Here is a 27316-nt window from a genome sequence, read left to right on the forward strand (position 1 = left end):
ATCTTGTACGGGTCGCTAATTACCTTAATGAGCGAGACAAGCGGCGATCTGATGTGTTTAGGGCTGGCGGTGCTTTGCAGTCGCTCACAGAGCGCACAGAGCTGAGCGATACCCCTGAGGGTCTGCAGCCACAGAGCGGATCAGTGTTTGGTGTTATAAGTGAAAATGCCGGCATCCCCAATAGTGATGCTGCGTGCAACAGGTGAGGGATACAATACGGGTGCTGCTGAAATGCAGTCAGGTCTGTAGCAATGGCAGCACCGCTGGAGGACGCTCCATAGCCTGAGCCTGATTTACTTGAACCACCAGCTCAGCCAATGCTAGTTTTCCTTCTGTAGGCAACACACCTGAGGCACACACCCCATCTTCCAAAAGAATGCCTGAAAGGAGACGTTCAGGTTTAGATGTGAAGAGATCTCTTTGTGGTGATGTAGCTGTAGTTCAACATGTTGTTGGTTTTTAGGGGAACTACCATGAGCTCAACCATGGCCTGAAGTGAGAACAAAGTCTGAAGGACTTGGCTTAAAAACCTTTCAATGGTGAGAATCCCGGAAACCAAAATCATCTCCAGTCTGATACTGAAAGAAATGGAACGCCATGCTGTGACTGCAGGGAATCAACTGCACCTTTACAAATCCTGTTTTGAGTAGATGCCGTGACAGAGAATAAAATGCCAAAAGCCAACTAGCATTTACATATATACACACATTTAAAGCCTGACCACTTTACCTGTTGTCACTTGATCTTTTCAGCCCAGAGATGAGCCTTTAGAAGTGGGTGGAAGATCCTGCTGATCTACCATGTGAATAGAATTTATGAACCTCTCTCTTCTGTACAAGAACTAATGAATACTTGTTAAAAAGAAGGGGAAGAATAGCCCTATTCTCAGCCCTATTCGCTTTCTGTTGGCTGATCCTTTATCAACAAAGTAAATGGAGGGAGTTCAGGTAAAATATCATTAAACTCAGTGTTCTGAATGAGCACAGTTCTATTGAAAGGGAAAAAGATAATCGAGGCTTCAAAAGACTCAATGCTCTTCTGCTGAGTGGAGCAAAGGTAAAACAGCAGCCCAGTGTTAATTCAATAACGCGATGTCTGCAAAGTAGTACAGAAGAATTCTGCTCATTCAATTAGTGTCAGGGATGGAAAATCTTCTTTATAATTATGTTTTCCTTGCATAACTTGTTAGCTATTTAGCAACAATAGTTTTTCACAGTAAAAATATCTGTTCAGGTTCACACACCTGCCTCGTTGATGCCCAACATTTGGATGTAGTACTTGGACAACGTAGTTAACATTACTTGCTGCTATCTGTGAATACAAAAGCAACCATAAACTCTGACCAAGACACTAGACACAGCAGGCAGAATTCCCACGTAGTATAAAAGAGACTTTCCTGGCACAGTTGAACTGGGTAGCCAACATCCATGGTTCAAATCTGCTGTTTCTATAAGGTAATCACTGATTTCTAAGGCTGCTGGGTCAGGCAGTGGGTAGAGCAGCTTGGCCTTTGTATGGGATTTCACATTTTGAAGCCCACGCAGCAAACAAAGTGGTTGGGCAGTGCACATTGCCCAGTCATTCCGGTACACCAGGGCTGTCCTCTTCCAAATGCAGCTGAGCTTAATCAAACCAGACTAATGCATTTTGCCAGCTCCCTTTGCAGAATTAGGGAGATACGATTAAAGCTGTGCCGGCACTTCCATTTCGAAGTCCTACATTTGAAGGTTCCATAATTTATATCAAAGACATCCATGCCAAGAGACAGTTTGGCATACAGACATAAAGTCAGCACTTGAATATATTCAGTGAAGAGGTCTAACTCCTTCATCTACAAAGAATGAGGCCCAGCATTAGCTACCGATCTATGGTAGTTTAACAGCTGAGTTAGGGCTAAAATGGTAATTTTTACCAGTGTAATTTCTCCTTATTTTCTGAGCACCTGAATGGTATCTCAGTGTTGCAGAGGGAGCAGGTTTATGGCCTGGCTAACGAGGCTTTCATACCTAAACCACAGCCATGTATTTTTGTTGCAAGGAGGTGTTGCTTTGATTGGAACTCAAGGCGTGCCTTGATATATCAATCAGCATCTCCAAGGGCCAAGCTGTACCGAACACCAGATGTGCACATTACCTTAATGACAAGTGCCGAGGAGACAGACAGATGACAAGTTCTTCAAGCACTTCAAAAAAGACAAGTGCCAGCTTTTTCTTTTTCTTAATATACTCCTAATATATTGATTTCATTAGAGACTTTTACCCAGACAGCATGGAGCTCTGGCTTGGATGAGTGCCTGAGTGAATACTGGCAGTCACCACTATAGGTGCAAGGTGTAGAGATGTGCAAACTCATCACAGCAACATGATTTTCAGCTTATGTTACATCTCACGCTGCAATAGCTGTCACTCGTTGCACAGAAACGCTCAGAAATAGTGATTGTGTTCTGGAAGCAAGAGGCAAACATTGGTGTTGCTGTGTACATTTGGGGTGTATGAAGGCTTACGTGGGCCTTCCACTTTTGGCAGCATAAACAATGCTACAGTCTACAGGCAAGTCTCCTACCATCCAGGTGCAAAGCCATTCTGTTACTGAGTTCCATGTCTGTGGTTCTCTATCCAGCTGTAGGTTGGTTGCTAATGCATTTAGTCGGCTCCAACACACTCCAAACTCTGCCTTCAAAAGTATCCCTTCATTACATCCCATTCTGACACTGACCCAGGATGTTACACAATAACACAGATTGATGGAGCTGACCATTTAAAACGTCGAAGAAGTCTGAAATAAACTATTCCACGCAACCTTTTCAGTGGTGTGTTTGCTGATGTTTCCTCTCTGCCTTGAAAATATAAATGAAAACAAGAACTTTTTTTGGCCTATTAGCTCAAGCCAATTGTCATTCTATTAATTTCTCTTACTTGTTTCTGCACTATTGCAGGCAGCCTCGATATTCCTGGAAAGAACAGACACTGAAATCATTTCCATTTATATTAGAGCGTGCCATAATTAGCAAGAAGGGTCTGCCTTACTGAGGGCCTCTTTAAACCTTGACCATCTGGTTCTGATCAAATCATCAAAAGCAGCAGAAAACCTCTCCTTCAGAATTACTGTTTCTCACTCATTACAGCACCCACTTATAATTAAATTAGTCAGCAGCCCCACTGCCAGTATGTTGCTACAATGATCAGATCTGATAACGTTGTCTGATATCAGAACGTCATTAAGTAGAGGGGGCTACAAAACACACTTTTCTGTACTAACTGCAGCTATCAAGCTCTGTAAATAGCACAAAAGCCCCATTTCCAATTCTATGGTTAAAGAAGAAACACCATGAAAATCACTTTTTATTGATTTAAAAAATATAAAACAAGAATCTCTGTATTTGCTTATCTAATCCAAATGATCTCCCCTCTGATCAGTCCCAGCATTATCTTTCACAGACATTTTGCATCACCGTGTTTAACTGCTGTGATATATTAAGAACAATTTGTGGAGAGTAGGAAGGAAGAATCAAAGAAAATCTGTGATCCAATGTCGTTCCACATTCCCTGCAGAAGGCCCCACAAAACATAACTCTCCTGTCTCAGCTGTCTTACACTTATTCATGAGTTGCATCTACTCGATGGATTTTATCTTTTTGCATTTCTTATCCATTCTGTGGATATTACCGTCATAGATTCAGCCATGCGGCACTACGAATAGCACCAAACACATTGCGTGCACAGTGTTATCTATCAAGTAGACCGATCTGCCCTCTTGAAAATCTCAAACTCAAGTGCAATAAACAAAATCAATCCTTATCACAGAATCATAGAATTGCAGGGGTTGGAAGGGACCTCAAGAGATCATCGAGTCCAACCCCCCTGCTAAAGCAGGTACCCTACAATAGGTTGCACAGGTAGGTGTCCAGACGGGTCTCAAGTATCTCCATAGAAGGAGACTCCACAGCCTCTCTGGGCAACCTGCTCTAGTGCTCCATCACCCTTACTGTAAAGAAGTCATTTTTGATACAGTGCTTATATCTAGAGTAGAAGCTAAAAAAGCATCACATAAAATCATTAAGTGACTATTTCCCCCGTTAGCTCCAAAGCACAATTATACCAATGAGCAATTGTGCAATACTTCATTCCAGTAATCACAAGATAAGGTCTCAAAACAAGTAGCACCGGTTAAAAATGATCACCCTACTCTAATTGCAGACTGCCTACAATTTCAGTGTAAACTGTCAGCATACTTTCTTCTTCCAGAATGTCCAAGATTTTAATTCATTAATTTTGTTGAGTTTTAGTAAATGAAAAGTTATGCACTCCCATCATCCATATTTCTGTGCCATCTGCTTAGAAAGTCTAATATACATTAAAATGCATCCTGTTCACTACACTGTTACTTAATCTTCATCACTTAAATTGCTCTGATATCCATTTTTAAATTGCACTTTGTTCCACTGTTTAAGTAAGAGTTGTACTGTTTGCTCTTCTGGAAACCAATTTAGTTTTGCTTTATGCATGTCTTGCACCATGGTCAACTTCATCTTCTTCTACAGGTTAGAACGAGTAAGCCACGGAAATTCCTGTAAAATATGCATCAGAACGGATACACAGTAAGAGGAGCAGGATACAAAGACATATTAACAGAATCACAGAACTGTAGGGGTTGGAAGGGACCTCTAGAGATCATCGAGTCCAACCCCCCTGCCAAAGCAGGCTCCCTACACCACGTCACACAGGTAGGCGTCCAGGCGGGTCTTAAATATCCCCAGAGAAGGAGACTCCACCACCTCCCTGGGCAGCCTGTTCCAGTGCTCCATCACCCTCACCATAAAGAAGTTCTTGCGCACATTCGTGGGGAACTTCCTATGCTGAAGTTTCATCCCATTACCCCTAGTCCTGCCCCAGATGCAATCTACATGACAAAGGCTGCTCACAAAAAAAGTTTTGTGTCTTTTTGTTGGGAGTGGAAAGGAACAACTGCTGTTTCTGGTAACAGTAAAGACCCTGCATATTGGTAAGAGCCAATGAAGGAATAAACAAAGAAAGACAACGACACAGTGTAAATGTCCCAGATCTGAAGAGAATCCTTTTGTCTTACAATCACCTCAGTGATGTCTGCAGTTTTTGTGATGCTTCCCAAGCACTTAAGGTGTATCCCCACATGAAGCTCACAAAAAAAATGAACATATAAATACCTGTTTCTTTCTCTCAGACTGTGGATCAATCATTACATTTATAAGAGAAGGTGTTCGCTTGTCAGCCAAACTTGCTTTCACAGCATTCTGCAGTTCTTCTGGCGTATTGACGAAGTATCCTTTACCACCAAAGGCAGACATAATTTTCTCATAGTGTGCATTTGGAAGGAGAGAAACGGGAGGTACACTGAGAAGAAATAGAAACCTCCGATAAAAGGCAGGGAAGAGTTGCCAGACCGACAAATTTCATTACTGTAGCGTTGATTTTCAAGTATGAGATTAGAATCATAGAATCATAGAAGCAGAATTCTAACATAAACTTGCAGCAAAAGCCTTGGGTAGTTTTGGAGATGACTGGCATATTGGTGGTTGGTCAACTCTGAACTCCATACCATGGAGCTGAGATGACTAACAGAGTGCACCTTTTCTCTGCCACACAGTCATCCAAACAACAGTCTGGAATATTAGCGAGTTCCTCACCTTTGGTAACAGGTTCTTATTTACATAAACTTACCCCAGGGATAAACTAAATTAACTTCATGAAAAGCTTCCATCTCGATCACAAAGCATTAAAAGTGGAATAGAATGACCATTTTGGTAACTTCTACCTTAATTAACAAGACATACATAGAAGTCATTCACCTTGTAACAGGATCTCCGTACTGTAACATCTCTTTCCAGCTACCTGCATCCAAACCAGTGTAAATCCCGTTGTTGTTTACGATGATAATCAAGATTGGCAAGTTGTACCTACAGAGAGATGTACTTGGAAGAACTAGGAAATACCTGCACCTTTTCATAAGGCATTACAAGTATTTCTTTTTAGTAAAAATAAAACAATTAATAAAATATACTTATAATAATAAAATAATAAAATATATTTATCACATCAATCTGAAAAAGGTTCTACTCATCACATGGAAGAATAAAAAAATTACTCGGTATATTTTTGGGTTGTTTTCATGCATTTTTAAACACACCCTGTCTAATAGCAGCACCTCAGCCTTCTGGTTTAATTGATACCAGCAATATATGAAGAAGGCATTCCTGAACAAATATAAACCAGTTACCTGCAAATAGTTTCTACTTCCATCCCAGAAAATCCAAAAGCACTGTCTCCTTCTATACAGATGACTCGTTTCTCAGGTGTTCGGTCTTTGGCCACCAGTGCAGCTGCTATGGCAAAACCCAGTCCAACTCCCATTGTTCCAAAAGTACCTGCATCGAGCCTAAGAACACACAATTAGTTTCCAAGTTTATTACTCAAGATTCATCTCAACTTTTAATACATTCTCACAGATTATTAAAATAGTGTTTCATAAAAATATGTATAGAGATACCAAATATATAATTATTAATATTCAGTTAAATATCAGATAAGACTGTGAATGTTTTGAGACAAACATACCAGAACTAATTAAAACTGAGAATTCTCATACACTAGTAATATTCCAATAAAGATTCCAATAAAGAAACTCTATTCTTATATGCTCTTAGCTTGTATACTAACAATATTTCAAAAAAACATTTGATTACTTTAGAGATGGGCAAACTACATGAAATCTTTCTATATTTAATTCCTTGAAAATTTAACAAGAAGTCTGAAGGCCATCAATTAAATAATGCTGTCCAAACTTCAGCCTTCTGTTCAACTTTAGAAATCAAATTGCAAGCTGTAATTAAGTTAGATCATTTCGATCAGAAGCACATAATGGATATAGAAGAAGAACTAGATTATTCTAGGGTTAGCTTTTAAAATCTGCTTTCAGACGTGTGCAATCCTATATGAAAAAGGCAACAATTAACATCACTGCGTTCTTATTTAGAAAAGGGGGAAAAAGGTAAACTCTTCCCCACCTTAACTAGAAGTAAGTTTGGTTGGTTGGCTGATTAGTTTTTGTTTTGCTTACAATGAAATATTTAGGGTCACTTAAGAATTTAGTGCCACTTCCACAAAAGGGCTCTAAGCTTCCCAGTTGGATCACAGGCATCACTTCAACAGATAGAACTCACTCTTTTCCTTCCTGTTCAAAAAATAGCACTTAATTCCCACTTATGGTCATCATAAGTGTGGGGCAGCTGTAATGACATGACATACCCATGCTTTCAAATTTGGGTGCCTGCATTTTAAGCCAGGACATTAGTATAGGAGCGTATAACATCCCTTCAGACCTTCTCCAACATACATACCTTTATTTTACTTAGAATCTTTAAAAAGAATGACAGAAATTCTGGACTTTTGCTTTTATATAAATCTAGTCTATTGAGCCAGCATAGCAAGGAAAATATCACACCTTTGACGGGGATGATAATTAGGAAGCATAGTTCGTCCGATGTCCATGGTGTTTGCTCCTTCGCTCACCAAAATGCAGTCCTTGGGTACCAGTTCTTTGATGTGATGAAAGACTGTGTAATAATTCATGGGCAGGGATTTCTGTAATGCTAAATCCTTACAAACAAAAGAATTTAGAATAAGGTGCAGAACTGAGACATGTAAAGAACACTACGGAAATAAAAATGTAGTATGTTAGGTAGGATTGAAGTTATTTGGACTTCCCTGCTATTCTGGTGACAGAACGTATTTGTCTGAAGCTCACCATGGTCAGCAGCCTGCTCCCTTGGCTGGCTGATTCACCCTAGAGATACATGATATTTTTCAACCACACATTCCATTGCTGATTACTCTAAACACTCACTTGTGTGCTGAGAGGTAGTTCAAAAGAGCGATCTGTTGCAATTAATCTACTTAAAAATCCACTTTGGAAAAGCGCAACTGAAAATGCAGAATACGAGTTGTATAAAGTTAGACACATTCTAAGTGTCTGTGGTATCTTGCTTTAAAAGCTATTTGCATTTCACACAGATTATGCTGCCACCAGCCTTGCTAAACAGCACAATTACAGAGGAAAACAAAGAATGAATCCAGTCCGTGTGGATGTCCAATGAGGAGTTTGAGTACAGAGCAGTGATAAAACTGACTGTGTATCAGTCCATCTTAAGGTGAGAAAATTGATTTAACATAATACTACCTTTGATCTTTCCTCGTTGTTCAGCATTTTCTCTCTTAGTCTCTTCCACCACTCTGAATTAGAGGGATATTTCAAAGACCTTTTGCTGAATTCTTCTAAAAGCTGGAAGAATATTTGAGATGTTGCAGATTTCTTTAGAGTATTTAAAAATACCAAAAGCATCAAGAATGTTACCAGGAAAGATCCCTGCACAAATCAGAATCTTTACCACTTAATTTGGCACAAAACTGGATGCAAAGCATGAAAACATTGAATGAAAAAAAAAACAAAAAAACTCCTTGTTGTTTTTTCCTTTATTATTATTACTATTTATTATTATTATCTTTTAAATTATGTAAGAGACAACTTAGGTAAAAACAGGAAGGCATCTGACATTACATTACCTGCTTTGTTATGGCATTTATATCACCTAATAGCATTGCAGCTGGCCTCACATTATTCCCCATCTCTTCTGCACAAACATCAATCTGTATTTCAAAAAGAAACACTAACATTAATTCAAAGATATTAAAGAGTGTTTTTTTTCCCCCAGTTCAAGTGAGAAATGTTGTCTGACTGTCTTTATACCTTGTTCTGGCTATACAGATGGTTTTCTTTTTCTTTCACTGAAATGACATCAGGAAATCCTTTATTGAAAATGAAACTTTAATATCCAACTTTGACAGTGAAAAAGTCTAAGTGAGCTTTAAAAGTATTTTTAAGAAAAAGATGCATTTTTTTTAAGAGAAAGAAAACATAAAAGATATATTGATCTGAAAAGTCAAAAGGGATTCTAGTTTAAAATTTGCTGCCTCTCTGGAAACTGAGATGATGCTTCAGACCACTGACAGCTGGAGAGGCACAGCAAAGTAAGCCAACTAGTTCTCAATCACAGACTCTTACAAGAAAAGATTCTAAGGCATAATCAGTTTAACAACTGCACACTTCCTAATAATTAACTGGTTAAGCAGTCTTTCTTTCTCTTTTCCCATGAGCGTTTCTGAGTGACTGAGCTCTTGCAAAGACTGACTGACTCTGAATCTGAAGCTAATTGTATTTTGAAAAAATCCAACTGAGAGGGATCCAACTGAGGGTCAAACAGGAAGAAAGGTTTCAAATCTCAGGCCAATTTGTTTTCAGTCAATGAAATTCCAGTGCTCCAAATATCACATACACATCATGGGTCAATTCCTTTATTAATCAATTGCACACAAGTGTCTGCTCTTCACATGACATCAACACCAGGTCCCTCATGGCTGGAAAAACTCTGTGCACTCAACTGCACTGTCTGTATGGCAATACTTTCCACATGGACTACGCTACCAAAATAATTAGCAAAAACTTCTCTAGGCAATGCTGGAACACAGAGGACATCCTTTAACTGACAACTGTTTTCTTCCTTACCTGAATAACCTTTACATCTTGTCGGAACCTTGGTGGAAGTCCAAAATGCAAAATCCAGTTCAACCTCGCACCAAGCAAGATGATTACATCAGCATGTAGTAATGCCCTACAAAGGTAAATAACAGAATTAGATGAAGAAGAATTACCGATAAATTTAACAGTGCTTTCAAAAATACAAGTAGTCCTAACCACCACAGCAAACACAAGAATATACGTAGGTTGCTCTGAAAGTAATTCCTCCTTATATCCACGGAAACTACAATAGATACAAAGAGTATGAGAACATTGCAAGATAGAGCAAAATCTCAGCTATGAAACACTATTTTTGACATAGTCAGCACCATTAGCTATGCATTTTTACCAGCAATGAACACAAGCCTGCACACTGTGCTCACAGACATCTGCACCAGCAGAAGTGACCTACTGCTTACAAACAGCGTTTCACCACCCACCATCTCACGGTGCTGACACCCACTGCTCCACACTTATGTTCTATGAAGGTGTACTGCAAACAGCATGCAAGTACAGCAGACAGAAAAACCTGAGCTGCAATATGTGCATCTTATGCTTCTGTTTAACGTATTAACATAAAAGGTTAATGGCTTTTCTAGGCCACTAAGCTAAGTATTTCAGATAAACTGTTCACCAGTTTTCTTTCATGTCACAAAAGGCATGATAACAATATCAACACATCTACTTGCTGTAGATTTTATTAGCTATAGAATACTGTCTCTCAGATGAAGTATCTTCCTGGCCAGCATTCTAAGCATTGTCAGCAGCAATACACCTAAATTTGATGCTTCTTTCCAAGCAAGATCTTCAGAGCTCTATAATGAAGTACAAAAATATAGCAGAAATGACTTCTTATGTGTGCATTTTGTCTTCCCTGGAATTTGTAAACCTCCCCAATTCCCAGTTACTTCCTCAGATGTTATAAATCTTGCTTTATATTTACGTGGATCTCGCTGCAGCTACACAATTTGGATGGTTATCAGGAACTACTCCTTTTGCCATTGGTGTAGGCAAAAAAGGCAGTCCAGAAAGGTCCACCAACTTTCTGATGTTGTTTTCAGCACGTGAATAAGCAGCACCTGAATGAAACAAAAGGGACTGCTTAATATTACAGACACCTACTGCATCCACCTGAATTTCGATTAGGTTACATTAGTGGCAGAAAGAGTAGCACTTCCCATTATGAAAACTGTCTGTTATTTTTCACTCTAGAAAACTCAAAAGATAACACACCAGAAAGACGTATTTAGTTTTAGATTTGCCATAGGTGAAGTTCTATATTATGGTACAGACAGTGCTGCAGCAACAATGGGAGATGGCATTTGTGTCACATCATGTCCTTCCTCACTTGTCCTTTCCATGCCATTGTAGCACATGGTCTTTTAACAGTCTACCCAAGCAGGTCTATGATAAGCCATTAATGAAGACAGAAACTCAAAGAAGACCTTGAAGATAGGTACTTGTGCATACATTTACTGTGGTGCTTTCTGCAGTACAAAGCAGCTGAATTAAGGCTGCCCAGACAGTTGAGAACTGACTGGTCCCTGTGCAATGGCTTAAGTCCATGAGTTTGTGCTAACAAGAACAGGTAGAAGAAAGCCTGGATGCATCTGCTGATTACATTTGAAGAAAAACCAGCAATTCTCAGTTGTTGACATCAACAAAACACACTGAGATTCCTACCTCTCACAGAGCACTCATTGATTCATATGTATCAAGTCAGGGAGAAGGAAAAAAAAAATCACTTCTGGAATACTTTCTATCTACTGTTTCACTACCTAATCAATAAGACTCATCTAATCTCATTGGTTTTCAGTCCCTGGTTAAACACAGAGCCTCTCTATGAGATACAAATGATTCCAAAGTCTGAAGGAGAACAGTATGGATGAAATAAGATGGTTATTTCAATTCTATTGCACCCTAGTGAGCCCATAATCTTCCAGAGAAATGCTCCTGCATTAACTGACATTCCAGAAGAAGTGACAAAAGTAAGTGAACCAGCACAGAAAATAATTATGCTCTGTCTTTAGAAATAGAAATACCTTTCAGAAATGAAATACGCTTTATGACAGACAGCCTGGTACTTTCAATAAGCCCACATGGAAAAGTGACCTTTGGTTAAGTTGTTTCTTGCCAGTGGCAGAGAATATCACTTCTGTATTCTGATGCAGTTTGTCTGGAACTTTGGAACTCCTTGTACAGGTTCTACAGTTAAGAATACAGTTATCTGTCTGTTGTTTGTTTGGGCTTTTTTCTTTTTTTTGCTTTAACTTACATGACACCAGTTGACTCTTCTTTTAACATAGATGAAAAACAGAACAGTTGAACTACAAAATAAAATGCTTTAAAACAAAGAGGATTTTAACATCATATTTCAATGTTTTTTTGTAGAATGTGAAATGGAGGGCAAAAGAAATCCCTTCAGCCACTGCTCTTGTCATACACTTATATAGTCAAAGCAAACTACCTTTGCCAATGATCAGCAGAGGCTGCTTGGCGTGAGCAATGAGAGCTGCTGCTTCAGATACAGCAGAGTGCTCAGCTGTGCTGACAGGAGGTGGTGGGCAGCATTCCACATACCTGGAAGCAAAGCAGAAGAGGGTCTTTAAAATAATAATCAAAACAAGGAATAACAAAAATTAAAAGCTATTGCTTAGCACAAAAATCCCCACTCTACCCACAGAATTTATCAGAACAGGACAAGCAAATCTTCGTAACAGATTCTGAAGTTTTTATTGCTGCTTGTATGATTAAATAAACACGGATTGCTCCAGAGATTCACAGCTTGACATGACTAAGACACCACCACAGGCATTTATTCATTTTCACACATTTCAACACAAACTACAATCCATATCACATGTTATAACTGGAAGTTAAAACTCAAGGCTGATTTTTTGATGTTATTACTGCTGCCTTATAGTAAAATATTTAAGGTCTTGTTTATCTTTTTCTTAAGGAAAAGTAACTTAAAACTACAGGAAACTAAACGTAAGCTGTACGCACTTGACAGAGCTCTTATTCACCTGAAGATTCACAAAATCCCCAGGTATGTCAATGTAACAGGAACCCGGGCGGCCGTATATACTGGTTCTCACAGCCTAGAAGAAAAGATGATCAGAGCTTTAACCACTGTTTGAAAGGCTGTTAAAAACCTTTACGTTTGAAGATCACAGCGTGCAGTGAAGGAACATGCTGTTTCAAGATTACTGAATCATCACAGGGAACACTCCCATGGATTGTTTTATACCAACTCATTTATGGTTTGATTGTTATTTACATTTCTGTTTATGCACAGTACTAGATTTATATTCTTTAATTAATCTGTAATAAGACAGCTGTATCGTAAGCAGTTGCATTCAGAAACAATAAACTAAACTTTTATGCTGAATTTTTATTTAAGGTAGCATGAACAGAGAAAAATAATAAGACAATGATCTACTATTATGCTGTTAGTTCTTCTATTACAAGCAAATACTCTGCTGAATCTGCACTTCTGAAAACAGTTATGATTTATGCAGAATTGAGGCTGACGTGGCTGAAGTGTTAATACAGAAGTAAGAGCCTTTCCTAACTCCTTCTGAAGCACAGAGATATGAACACTTTCTTTTTCTCATACAGACACACACAAACAAATAAAGCCAGCAAACAAGCAAAAAAGACACCCTCAAAACTAAGTGTAGCCATCTTCAGCCCCATCTCTCCAAATCTCCTTCACATAATGAAGGCAATTTATAAGAGAGCCTGAAAGCTCGCAGAACTGAAGTTTATGGTGTTGTATTTCTAAATCTTGCACATCTCCCTAAAAGTATTTCTCACTAAAATAAACATCAGTCAGAACCAGCATCTATTTCTAACATATTTGGTAGTGCTACCAATACAAAAACCTCTCTGGTTGCAGTCTTACTCAGTTAACCACTGCCTAACGTTTGCAGGATCGAAGTAGTTGTAGTTACAACTTTACAAACCACGAGAAACAAAAGCCCCAAAACACACAAGCAAGAAGACAAAAACAACAACAAAAACCCCACAGACCTTATGCAGTAGGAGGCATCTACTTGGTGTTCTGCTGTTAATTCAGTACTTTTTCATACCTTTTCAATAACAGCAGGAATCGCTTCCAGGCTGCTTGGGCGGACAGACAGTTTGTTATACAGCCTAGCAGCTTCCACCTAAAGAAATGCATACAGAATTGATATATCCTGATTTAACACAGTGATTCAGACTTTTCCAACTTGCTTCAACATGAATAAAGTGAAAAATGGTCAAATTAAAAGCAACAAGGTATCAAATCCCACACCAAAAACGCAGTTCCTCATGCGGTGTAAGCCATACTATTTCTTGAGGCTCTTATATATTTCTTCCCAGAAAGTGGTGTTTCTTTTTCTGGACAGTTTACTTTGCATTCTTCTATCTCAGATGAGACACACAATAGTGATTTATCCCAGCTGAGAACCTAAAACACAGTGTGAATTCTACCACGGAGAAAGAAGTTCCAAGTGGTGTGGTGGAATACACAGTGACAGTTTTAAACCACTAGATGGAGCAAATCAACAGCATTATAAAACCTGCGAGGAAAAGCTGGTGTCTGGGATTCTTGTTCCTATGCTAAGGAAAAACTATCAGTTATTTAACCAAAACCATTTTGGAGAAACAGATGTGTCTGTGTACCTGTGGGAATTCCTGGAAAGCTCCCATGGTTTCCTGATTTCTGTCAGAAGAGCCTCCAATAACAATCAAAGGCCTACAGAAGTAGAAAAATAAACACATATACAAGTATTTGTATAACTGTAATCACATCTGCAAACTTACTTTTCAATCAAATCTTAATATTGTTGAGACCTCAGAAGGAATATAAAATGACCAGCATACTACAGGTGTATCAGAGAAGGGCCTCAGTTGGAAGGGACCTCAAGAATCATAAATCTCCAACCCCCTTGCCCCATGTAAGGCCACCAACCTCCCCATTTAATACTAGGCCAGGCTGCCCAGGGCCCCATCCAACCTGGCCTTGTACAGGGCATCCACAACCTCCCTAGGCAGCCTGTTCCAGGGCCTAACCATTCTCCTAGTAATTCAGCTATTAGCCCACTTCTCTGAGAAGCAAGTTGAAACTTAGATCACAGCAGCATGTCACAAAACCAGGTATAATGCCATGGAGTCAGAAGACACAACAGTGAACTCTAATCTTGCCCTGAAATGAGGGGACACTATTTGGGCCTACATCCCTTTTCATGGCAAACAATTAGACTGGTATAACCATGCTCCTTAGCATGTTTCGTGTTTTCACCATCACATTAAGCAGGAATAAAGAACAGTTGCTACTGAATGAAGTCATCCTCTCCTTCCCTTTGCTTGGCTTCTCTTCCCTTCTAACACCTGAAGTCCTTAATGCTTGACCAAGTATCCACGCTGCTGTCTAGTGAAACAGACTAGAAACCTCATCAGAAAACTCAACAGAAAAAAATCACTAGACTTCCTCTCTCACAGAATTATCAAGGTTGGAAAAGACCTAGAAGATCAGCCAGTCCAACCATTACCAATACTTCCCAGCTAAATCATATCCCTCAGCACCACATCCAAGCGTTTCTTGAACACTCCCATGGTCGGTGACTCCACCACCTCCCTGGGCAGTGCATTCCAATGCCTGACTACCCTTTCTGAGAAGTAATACTTCCTAATGTTCAGCCTGAATCTCCCCTGGCGCAGCTTAAAACCATTCCCTCTAGTTCTATCACTGATTACATGAGAGTAGAGGCAAAGCACCACGTCTTTCACTAGGAATATCAAGTGAAAAGGTTATCAGACTCTCTAACACTCAGTGAAAGCTCTGAATAATGAAGGAGCCAAGGAGAATTACTTTCATGAAGCTGAATTTAGCATTTGTGTATGCTTGTTTCTCTCCCTAAGGCACGTAACAGGCCCAAAGGAAAGACGGATGGGACTAATGGAAAAATGCCTGTTCAAAAAGTGTGCTCTGCTCAGTGAAAACCAATCTCCCTCTTACTACAGTGTCTTCAAGTAAACAAGCCACTCCCTCATCCTTTTGCCAAGAGTAGAGGCTTACACAAGATGAAGTTGGGTAAACAGAGCTTATTTCATACAGCATGAGTGAAAAGAGAAACACGTCCTGTAAACTCATCAGCAAACACCATCAGCATTTCTTCTTATGGCCAAATTCATGACTGTTCGAAGGAAAAGCTTATTTACCTAATGTCATGTTGGGATAGCATAACTATAGTCAAGAACTACTGACAATTACAAATAAAACCACATCTGAACACTACAGATCTCTTTTCAGCGTCAGAGACTTGGTCTGGCTCCCACTGCCAACCTTCCCTTTCCAGTCAGCCATTACAAACCTATTTCTCCAGGTCACATGCACGTGGTGTTACACAGCTTCTGCCCCAAGTACTTCATACAGCATTGTGAACAGCTTTTGGGAGTACCCCAGCTAAGGTTGCCACATCTCAGTGAAGGCTGGTGGGAGTAAATGCTACCGCTCTGTACCATCACTTAACTCAGTGCTTAATCACCCCTCAAAATGTTTGTGTAGGGAGCAAATACAGATTTTAACGATGCAGATGTCAATTTGTTCATGTATGAAATATGGAAAATGCAGTCATTCATAAGCATTATGAGGACACACACACACACACACACATATATATATATATATATATATATATAACAGACACATACTGGGGAGGGATAAATGGAAAACTTATCCATGAGGATACCAAAACCTGAACTAAGCTACTTTTAGGGGACACAAAGAATTCACTACTTGCTAACTACAAGAAGGTGATACGGTTTTAAGTTAAAAGAGGGAAGATTTAGGTTGGATGTTAGGGGGAAGTTCTTCACTAGGAGAGTGGTTAGGCCCTGGAACAGGCTGCCCAGGGAGGTTGTGGATGCCCCGTCCTTGGAGGTGTTCAAGGCCAGGTTGGACGGGGCCCTGGGCAACCTGATCTAGTAAATGTGTATGTTTGGTGGCCCTGCCAGGCAGGGGGGTTGGAACTACATGATCCTTGAGGTCCCTTCCAACCCGGGTCATTCTGTGATTCTGTGATATGCTAAATACTGCAGAGCTCAATATCTACAACAAATAACAGTGAAGAGTTTTAAAGAGAAACGTAGTTAAGTTACCAGCAGTTGATGGTTGCATTTGCCATCCCACCAAGGGTATGTAAAAAACCTGGACCAGAAACTACGAGACACACTCCCGGCCTGGACAGAAAAAGAAAATAGAAAGAAAAAAGGAAAGTGAGTACATTAAACACCAAATTAATAGCAAACAAAAATTAGTAGGACGTTGAAAAATAAGATATTAAAGTTCTATTTGTGTTGTCAAGATGCATGAAGAATGTGGGATTTGTAGGGAGGACTAAACACAGATAGAGCCATCAGAAATTATTCATCAGTGCAAATAAATGCAAGTGAACAGTTGTCACGTGCTACCCACAGGGAGGACTGAAACATATGGTGGCTTATCATATTTAGCATCGTGATTACACAGCACTTTACTTGTTTTGCCACATCTGTTCCATCATTTAATGCCTGTGTGGAATTTGGTAACCCAACTAAGTTGTCTCAACTCCGATTAAGCACCGGGTATCAACAAAAAGAGCTCACAAGGAGAGAAAAGTATCGGACTCAAAGCAAACTTTACTATGGTCTAAATCAATCAGAGGCACGTCTGATTGCAGATAAGGAGATAAAAGTCATCATTCTTAATTAGCGAGCGTTCCCCAGCAGCCCTTTGAGCTATGAGAAGAAAAAGAAAAGTTTATTTCTAGAGGATTATTGAAAAGGAAGAAAAACCTCAAACTGTGCTTCACGGGTCTAATACTTGCAGATAGGGAAAGGATTGATCATCTGCATCAGGTCTGCATTTCTAAGTGCACAGCAGTCGCTGAGTTCAAGAGAGGATCCATGGGATACCTGAGCAGCAATAGCCTTTATTTCACAGGGTGAAAGAACGCTAAGAGAAAAATGCAGGACGAGAGGAAAATCCAGCATTTCGTGTCAGGAGAAGCACATGACAAACAGGCAACCATGTTAATTAGTCTCTGTATCAACAAGGTATTTATTGAGTGATACGACAAGACTAAAGTACAGCAGAGCAGGTCTACCAGGTTGCAACAAACTGGCTAATGTAGTTCTGCCTTCACAGCAGCAGTGTTAAACTACTCATCAGAAATCAAAAGGGGAAAGTTTAAGGCAGTTGTAAGACTCTCGGTGTTATATGACTTTTAGCATCTCTTTGTTCCTGCCCTGAATTGTACCAATAACAATAGTGATAACTGTGATAATAGTGAATAATAGTAAATATAACTGTGATAATAGTAAATAGTGATAACAGTACTGACAAATAGTTTAAAGCTGGTATTTTAATTGTTCTACATCTGCACACGCTAAAAAAACCAGCTCCAAACCAAGCTTCTGTTGAATATAATAGAGATGATGGAAATTATATCATCATAAATGTTAGTAAATACAGAATTTACCTGCCAGTCAAATATCCAACAGCGGATGCAGCGTAACAAGCCTGTAGAAAATATTGTGGAGTTACACAGTTATTATATACATATTTGATGGTATGTAAATAACATTCAACAGCAGCGCTGAAATTAAGCAGGCAAAGACGTTTACCTGATAATTACAGCTTAAATAGAAGTAGAAGCAACCATTTGCACTTCCCATTGCAAAGATGTGTTTGTAGAATCACTGAATATCTCAGGTTGGAAGGGACACTAAAGACCATCAAGCCCATTAACTTCAAAGTTAACATGAGCAAGAAACAGGTAGAACAGATACGGGCACTGAACTTCAAATTTGAAAGCACTCATGTGGACAGTGGATTTAAAAGAGAGCTGAAGCACAGGATTATTGCTCCTGGACAAGGAGGGTTTAATTGATATCAGATTCTGTCACAATGGACAGATTAATTATGGGCAATGTATATTAACAAATAGGGTTTGTTTGTTTGTTTTTAAGTTTTAAACTAACCTATCAAGCTTCTAAATCTATAATAGCAAACTCTGATTACCCAGGGACAGACTCACAACACGCCCCTACTGAGTTGCAACACAACCACCAGTTCAAGGGCCAAGTGGGACATGAGTTAAACTACTACAAGCACATCTGTACCACATTGCAGGCCACAGGACATCAGCTAAAGATAACTGACAGTGTCATGGAGCTTTCAACTTCATGTTTCAGTCTGATTTTTCTAATCTAATAGTTTATTCTGCAAATACGCTTTTGCTACAGCTTGTCTTAAAATGAGGTGTGCATTTGACTTCCACACATCTCAGGTTGCAGACATCTACCTTTACCTACAAAGGAAGTGGCTGAACACACAAGAACCACAACAACACAACTAATAGACTTGGACAACTAGAAGTACATTGTGTAAATATTAACCTAATTGAATATACTGTGTGTGCAAAGATCTTGGTCTCTTCTCTGCCAAAGTTTCCACTGAGGACAATCAAGAAAACATGAGCGCTCACAAGATGCCATTAAAGAAACCTCAACGTTTTGACACTAAAAAAAGCTTTTGTGATCACAGAATCACAGAATTGTAGGGGTTGGAAGGGACCTCTAGAGATCATCGAGTCCAACCCCCCTGCCAAAGCAGGCTCCCTACACCATGTCACACAGGTAGGCGTCCAGGCGGGTCTTGAACATCTCCAGAGAAGGAGTCTCCACCACCTCCCTGGGCAGTGATACTGTTCTTTCCCTAAGCAAAAATACACGGTCATTTACTGGTAGTAAATGAAAGATTTTTTATTGAGAGAATGATGAAGTGCTGGAACAGGCTGCTCAGAGAGGTTGTGGATGCCCCATCCATGGAGATGTTTAAGGCCAGGTTGTATGAGGCCCTGGGCAATCAGACTGAATACCTGATGTAGCAGCTGGCATCCCCGCTTAAGGCAGGAGGGGGCTGGGACATGATGATCCTTCATGTCCCTTCCAACCCAAGCTACACTATGATTCTGAGATTTACAAAGGAAGATGCTGCTTGTCTTCTTTGTTCTAACAGAAAAGAGTCTAATGTGAAAAGAAAGAAAAAAGGAAAAAAAAAAAAGAAAAAAATGTGAAAAGAAAGGAGTCAGTGGTGAGTAGGAAAGCATCTAATTTGGCATTGCACAGCTATCTTCCCCGTTAGTTACAGACACCACTACGCTAAGTTCAATCACATTAATAACCCAAACTAAAGTTAAGTCCTCACACTAATTAATATAACAGTGCTGGGGTTAGACAGCAGAACGACACAGCTTACAGCCACTTGGTTCGGGAGCTGCCATACTTACAGATTGCTCGTTTCTCATCCCTATGTACTTGATTCCAGCTGCCTGCGCTGCCACTGCCACCTCAGTGATGGGAATACCCACGACTCCGAACATGTATTCGATATTCTAAAAAGGAAACGATAGAAATCAGGCCGGTTTCCAAGAGACAGCTCAGTGAACACACGCCAAGCATAGATACCGTGTTCTTACTTGAGCCCGGAGCGCCTCGGCGATGAGCTGAGCACCGCTGAGCTCCTCCATATCCACAACCACACACAAACAACACACTGAGAGCAGAACGTAGAGAGCCGGAGGTCGCGAACTGACTGACAGCCCACCCAGCCAACGAGACAGCGGAGGAGGCGGGACTGAAGGGGACGACGGGGCGAGCTGTGGTGCGGAGCGGGCTGAGGAGAGGTGCGTTGGTGCGGGGCTCCACGGGGCCCCACGGGGCCGGGATCGTGAGGAGAAGCGTTATGTGGAGGAGTCAGGCCCTCCTGGGTGTGTGCTGAGCACTAAGCACGGCCCACAAGTGCCGCAGCGTCCTCCATGGCAGCGCTGAGTCCGGCCTGAGCTTGTGTGGGAGCTCTGGGTGAAAGGCAAGGAGCCAGAGTGTGGTTACGTAACGTGTTGGCACAAAATGGTGTCTGACGGGGGAGCAAAGACATGGAAGTCTATTAGATTCTTGTAGTAATTAAAGTGCTAAGAAGCAGAGCGTGCCTTGCTTTGCTCTGTGTATACATCCACATAGGGTGTACATGGGATCACTCTGAAGCCCTCAAGCTGGTCATGGAACTAACAGTGATCTCAGACAAGGGCTTGGGATGCATTTTAGTCAGTAAATTACTTTACTGGATGAGCTTGTACAGTCAGATGTTCACTGCTATAGCTCTCAAAGAAGGCGGCCTACTACAAAATGGTGCATTTCGCTGATTAATGCAGAGAATTCTCATTTTTCAGCCACGGTTTGTTTTCTCCTTGTTGGAAATATTTGAGATACTGATGTGAATCCCTTCTTTTTGGATGCCCTGTTAATCTTCTGCGCGGGTATGTTTGGCTTTATAAGACATATCTGATACATTGCAATTCAATCCTGTGATCTGAAACTCTCTAAGTTTTTCCACTGCTAGTAGAGAAGAATTCCAGTTACATCTTTGTTGACAGCTTCCTTAAGGAATGGCCAATGTGAACCCATTCCTGTCCTAAATAGGCATTTTGGCTCTGAAGGGATGATAGATAGAAGAGTTTTGTCACTGAAGTGTAACAGCGTGTTTATTTTCATTGGCTTCCTTAACAGTGAGAGGATTCCTTTCTCTCTACCACTCCCTGCTGCTGCTCTATATATTTTCTTGCACCTGGTTATTGCTAAATGCTGATCAGATCTCAGTAGCAAAGTTGGAGCCTCAGGTTTGACAAGCATTGCCAAATGACTCCCCCTAAGTACTCTTTTCCTCAAGGAGTGCGTTGTAGAATAGCAAGAGGAACTTACTGTACGTGGCTGTCAGAACTATTTATATAAATGGAGTATTTTTAACATGAATGTTTCCAGAGATGCCAGTGCTGTCTTCTATTTTTATTCTGCTTTAGGTAACTTAAGTTCAGTGCTGGAGGCATGTATGTATGGACACACAATCGAGTTCAAGGTCAGGAAAATCAAACATAACATTGAGCTTAGTGGCACTGAATAACTAAGTCACACTTGGACCTAGTAATTCTAGGAACTGCTACATGTAAAGCACCATCCTTACCAGCTGGGGGAGAAAGTGCACATTGTGAGCTGCTTTTAGCTGTTCCCAGAGATATTTTGTTAGGTGGTGCAATAGGTCTATAGGCAAACAAGAACTAAAGGGAGATCCAGCAAGGAGACAGTGCAACTAAGTATGCAGCAAAAAGCAGTTTTTTAAAGCAACATCATAGATAGGATGAAGTTGTAGGAACAATCTGCATCTCTCTGTTCAGGAATTTAAAAGCAACACCGTCAGTTCAAACGCTGCAAAATCTCACTTACAGTCCATATTTAATATGAAGTTTAAATTCCTGGCACGGGTTATCACTGAAGCTCCACTCTCCTCCACACCTGTTTGGGTTTTTTTGCTCTAGATTTATGGCATACAACATGGATCTGTGCTGGAAGCTGTCTGTCTGCTTTTTCTGCTATCAAGTTGTCTCAGGAAGAGTTAAGGAGGAGGCGCGTTATGTTGCTGCTGTGTATGAACATGAGTCCATCCTGAGTCCTAACCCAACAGCCCTCGTTGGTCGACAGGCTGCGCTGGAACTCATGGGCAGAAACCTGGACATCTATGAGCAGCAAGCAGCGGCTGCTGCGAGACAGGTAGCGGCTCAGCAGCAGTTGCGTGTGTCCTATGTATATATAGCTAAGTGCTATTTGAGGATAATCTTTCACATTTGTGTTCCCAGGCAACTACAGCCGTATTTATATACATCACTATGGGCTTTTTTTTCAGACATTCTGACCTGCCAGCAGCTCTGAAAAAGAATCAAGCCCTTTAGCAGCTTGTCTGACTTGAGTTATTCCAAGCTTGGAAGAATGCACCTATAGTTATTTAGTACAGGGGAATTAACTTTCTATTTTAATCTGGATATCCAACTCCTTTCTGTTTTCTTCAATAGAATGTCTTTATTAAAATATTGTTTTCTGTCTTTGGTTTTGGTTTTATTCCAGCACTCTCAATGGAAATTCCTGCATGTTTCTAAACTCCAAAGTTTAATGCCTTGGAAATGAATGTTCCACCGTTAACAGCTTTCTGGAAGTAAAGTTTTCCATTCCTTTCCCCTTCTCTCCATGGGCTGGTACTCAGTCTAAATACATTCCAAGGAGAAATAGTGGTATTTCTGGCAGTTCTTACACACAGCCTCCTTTCCCTTCTTCCTGAAGAAGTCTTACTGTGCTTCTAGCCAGAGGAGCAGGCTTTGCTGTCCCTGCGCAGAGAAGAAGTGACTTGCAAGTTACACAAGTTAAACAAATCTATTATTTTTTGGAACAGAACAACTACCATTTTTGCATAACTTCAGAATGTGGATTTATTTTGTTTTTGTTTGAGAAATTTGGGTTACGAGGCCTTGCAGTCCAGAAGCACGACAGCTATTTTTATGCAGTACCGTATCTGTGATAACATACATGATCCCAAAGCAGTAGCAAAGATAGCACGTTTGAACTGACTTTTAAGAACTCGTGCGGATTTGAGTGAGTGATGCTCTGATTTAAAAGGAGTTCTTATTTCTCAATAAAAACAGCTGTCCCATAATTTTAGCATAATTTTAGGCAGTGCCACCCCAGACCTGTGATGGCTGCACAGCTGCTAGACCGTAGTCAAACTGTTTGAGATCAGTGCTGCCAGTGCCCTCTCCAGCCCTGTGTACCTAACCGAGCTATACAGGCTGTGCTCAAGTTGTTCTGCACCTCTGATACAGCTGCTGCATATTTGATGCAGATACTGCAACTTTGATAGATAATAATAATAATATAATAGATCTCGTGCGGGTTGGAAGGGACCTTAGAGATCATCGAGTCCAACCCCCGGGATTTGAGCCTCTGTGTAGCAGAGCGGCACTTCTACCACTTGCGCCACAGGGGGGATTCAAACCCAGGCCCCGATGTTGCAACGCGGCATTGCTACCACTGCACCACCGGGGCACACCATCTCCCACAGGCTACGTCCACAAATGGCATAGTTCTGAAACAAGTCTTTAACCTGAATGATAATGTTCTCATGACTCATGTAAAAGACTATTTCTGGTAGGAATTCAGATGAAGTTTGCTCATTTTTGCCTTCCCCTAAAATAACACCAAATCAGTTATTTATGAAGGTAAAATTATGAGTCAGGTTAAATGAGTTGGTTTTTTAAACACAGTTACACCCACTGTGTTTGTTAAAGAAATGATGTTTTCAAACTATATTCCAATCCAAACATACTCCAGTTAAGTTTCTTTAGCCAAAATATTGCCCCTTTTTCATTTCATTCTTAGGTTGGTTTTGCTATTCCTACAAAACATGCCTTTGTTTTACATACAGGGGGCACAGATCATTGTTTTTCCCGAAGATGGAATCCATGGCTTCAACTTCACAAGAAGATCAATTTATCCTTACTTAGATTTTGTTCCGCATTCCGCCTCCGTGAAGTGGAATCCATGCAGAGAGAAGTATTTGTTCAATGACACAGAGGTAAATATAGGAACACTTTCTGTAGAGAAGTGGAATAACTAAAAGCTACGTTTGTGCTCCCAAGTGCACAAATCTAGTTTTGCTTAGGGAAATAAAAAGGAACCGTAACAACTCTAGTCACCAGGCTGCTTTAATGGATTCTGTTTATTCTGCTTTCATTCTTAGAAGAAGTCTTTGAATAAATACATGGAAGTTCAGCTTGTTTATGAGTGGTGAGATTGTTGTATTAGGCGAAATACGGGGAACTTATCGGGATGTTACGTGACAGGCCCTTCCCCAATTTCCAGAAGCATCTTAGTGACGTGTAATGCAGTAGGTGGACACGAAAGGCGTAGTTTATATAAGGATGTGTGTGTTTCAATAAATCGCCATTTTACCACTCCGCCACTTTGGTGTTACTTGGTAATTGGTCTAGCTGCTGCTTCAGTAGAAGGCAAGAGATCGTAAGGTCATTAACGATTGTAAAGCCTTCATGAGATTTATATATTTACTTACTTTGCAGGAAATAAAAATTAGTTTTTTTTAAGGCCATTCTGTAATGACTATCTGAAGTACTTTTTGGTCTAGAGAAGAATGATTTCCAATATCATTCATCACAAATTCATCACTGTGTTTAAATTTTACACACAGATAAATTTAAGTGTGTTCAAATTCCAGTTGAAAACAGTCATTTGAAAAGCATTAAATATATTGCTGCAATAAAACTTCCTCTGTTTCTTGGTCCCGTAGGTTCTTAAGCGTCTGAGCTGCATGGCACTGAAGAACAAAATATTCCTGGTGGCAAACTTAGGAACTAAGCAACCCTGTGAGCACACCGACCCTCGCTGTCCACGTGACGGAAGATACCAGTTCAATACCAACGTGGTGTTCAACAGTGCTGGTACACTGGTAGCCACGTACCGTAAACACAATCTGTACTTTGAATATGCCTTTGATACCGCTCCAGAGCCTGATTATAAGCTCTTTGATACCCCTTTTGCTGGCAAGTTTGGAATGTTTACTTGCTTTGACATACTCTTCTTCGAGCCAGCAGTGAATCTAATCAGACAATACAATGTAAAACAGATTGTATATCCGACTGCCTGGATGAACCAGCTCCCGCTACTGTCTGCTGTAGAATTTCAACAAGCTTTTGCGACAGCCTTCAGTGTCAATATTTTAGCAGCTAATATCCACCACCCTACCCTGGGCATGACGGGGAGCGGCATATACACTCCAGTCAAATCATTTATCTACCATAACATGGAAAGTCACGGTGGCAAGCTCATAGTAGCAGAAATTCCCGTCATTAGCACAGATTACAAAACCAATTTGGAGCATAATGAAAAATTAAGAGAGAATGTGCATCATTCATGCAATACTTTGACGAGTACCTCAGGGGATGACCGGGTTTGCTTTCCAGAAAGACAGGAGGCCCCTGGCAAAGTATCAGAAAAGGGAAATCAACAGTCGCCTCCCCTATTCTATGCAGAAATGATGTATGACAATTTTACTTTTGTTCCTGTATGGGAGGAAAAAGGAGAACTTCAGGTTTGTGCCAATACTCTTTGTTGCTACTTAAATTATAGGAGAGATGTTTTAACTGATTAATTAAATGCTTTGGGAGCTTTTGATGGGCTCCATACAGTGAATGGCATATACTATGTCCAGGCCTGTGCATTAGTAAAGTGTGGAGGTCTCAGCTTTAGCACCTGTGGGCAGGAGGTTACAGATGCCACTGCTCTGATAGATTTCCAGCTCTGGGGAAATATGAGTACTCCTTACATCTTTCCTTTACTGCTGACATCTGGGATTACCTTGGACTATGCTGATCACATGGGCTGGAAAAACAACCACTATTTCCTAAGCAAAAACAGAACTTCTAATGGCCTACTGACAGCTGCTCTGTATGGACGATGGTATGAGAAGGACTAGCACAGATATTAAACTGCAACAGATTTTCTAGTGTCTATCTCAACATGAACATCCAACACCCGTAATTCAGAATCTTCAGGTATGTTTGTTACATGACTGTCTAATTCTAATTCTACATTTCAAGTGATGACCAAAGAGACTATAAACCACAGCGCGCTTGGAAGTTTATGTCTTTCTAAAAGTAAATGAACCGCCTTGCGAGTCTAAAGGCTTGTTACAGTGTGTTTGAGATATTTCATATTAGGAAAATAATCTCATTTCAACTGAATTTGCCCCTTTTAATTTAGTTCTTTGGTTTTCTGGGGTTCTGCTGGGAGTGGAAAACCATTTAAAAAAGGAAGAAAAATAGGAAAGGGAATTGCACTGATTACACAAATATAGGCAAATAAATAGATGCATGTAGCTTGAATAGCATGGGGATCTGATTTCTTGTTAGAGTGCTAAGGTTCTTTTTCCTTACTCTCAATTCCTTTCCCCTCTGCCATCTGAAATCTTCACAATTTACTGGCCACTTGGCTGTTAGCGACCTCAGTGAGTTATCTCACACATGTAACGGTAACTATGTGTTACCACTGTGAACATCTGCGGAACAACTGGTCTGGGAAGGAGTATATTAAATGCTATACTGAAATAATAGCCTTCATTAAGGCATAATTTCCATGCTCCTGGGCAAGATACTGTGTTTAAAGAAAACTCATCAACAACTACCAGCACTATGTTATGGACCACTTCGGTACTTTGACTTTCCCTTTTTAAAGAGAAGTCATTGCACGCCTGTTCTGACTTGGAGGCAACTCCAACATTGTAAATGCATTCAGTCAGAGCTGTGCAAAGCACACAAGGAGTTGTGGGACAGTAGGGTTTGTACATAAATTGTTTGCCAGGTGGCAGGTTCCTGCTGTTGAAACACAGCATTCTTTCCACAGCCATAGCTAGATTGGATGCTATAAATACTGTGCTGCAGCAACAAACTTCTACTGCAGTGGAGATGCCTGCAAAAGAATGTTTAAAGGATATTATTTTGGGCTTAAAATTAGAGAAAATAGTTTCTTCTGAACCATTATAATTCTGGGGGCTCTCACAGGCTGTTACAACTTCATCCATGTAATGGCTGTTAAGTAACTAATAAACACAGTTGTTCCTTGCGTGTGTCCTTGTGTTCCAGGTGCTGTCTGTTATCCTAGTTGCTGGGAGGAGCTGTAAACAGGAGGTGTGTAATTCTCAGTTTGGTTCATACTCAAAGAACTGTGGCAAGAAGTATATTATACTGCTCAATAATCCACTTTGGGCAAAAATTCACTTTCAGGTTTC

At 40.4% G+C, this 27316-nt stretch overlaps 3 protein-coding genes across 3 annotated transcripts in view; 1 reads left to right on the top strand and 2 right to left on the bottom strand.

Moving 5' to 3' along the window:
* COLQ (collagen like tail subunit of asymmetric acetylcholinesterase) overlaps positions 1-187 on the bottom strand; it is a 32693-nt gene extending 32506 nt beyond the window's left edge. The window contains exon 1 of the mRNA XM_032443195.1: positions 24-187. The gene's annotated coding sequence lies outside the window, so the exon portion shown is untranslated. The remainder of the gene's footprint in view (positions 1-23) is intronic.
* A 4211-nt stretch (positions 188-4398) lies between these two features.
* HACL1 (2-hydroxyacyl-CoA lyase 1) lies at positions 4399-20503 on the bottom strand. Its single transcript, XM_015853706.2, has 17 exons — positions 20118-20503; positions 19929-20033; positions 18117-18157; positions 16756-16836; positions 14278-14350; positions 13701-13778; positions 12613-12707; positions 12074-12186; positions 10550-10685; positions 9595-9700; positions 8595-8678; positions 8212-8313; positions 7477-7631; positions 6253-6411; positions 5825-5932; positions 5183-5369; positions 4399-4567 (listed from the first exon to the last, which is right to left on the bottom strand). The coding sequence occupies exons 1-17, from the start codon at positions 20166-20168 to the stop codon at positions 4535-4537; spliced, it is 1707 nt and encodes a 568-aa protein (XP_015709192.1). The 5' UTR covers positions 20169-20503; the 3' UTR covers positions 4399-4534.
* Positions 20504-20970: 467 nt separating this feature from the next.
* Positions 20971-27158, top strand: BTD (biotinidase). Its single transcript, XM_015853713.2, is given in 4 exon segments — positions 20971-21550; positions 22008-22239; positions 23942-24091; positions 24821-27158. Coding segments are annotated over 4 exon segments (1590 nt in total). The 5' UTR covers positions 20971-21527; the 3' UTR covers positions 26006-27158.
* Positions 27159-27316: the final 158 nt, after the last annotated feature.

Source organism: Coturnix japonica, chromosome 2 (genome assembly GCF_001577835.2).
Source record: "Coturnix japonica isolate 7356 chromosome 2, Coturnix japonica 2.1, whole genome shotgun sequence".
NCBI classification, from domain to species: domain Eukaryota; kingdom Metazoa; phylum Chordata; class Aves; order Galliformes; family Phasianidae; genus Coturnix; species Coturnix japonica.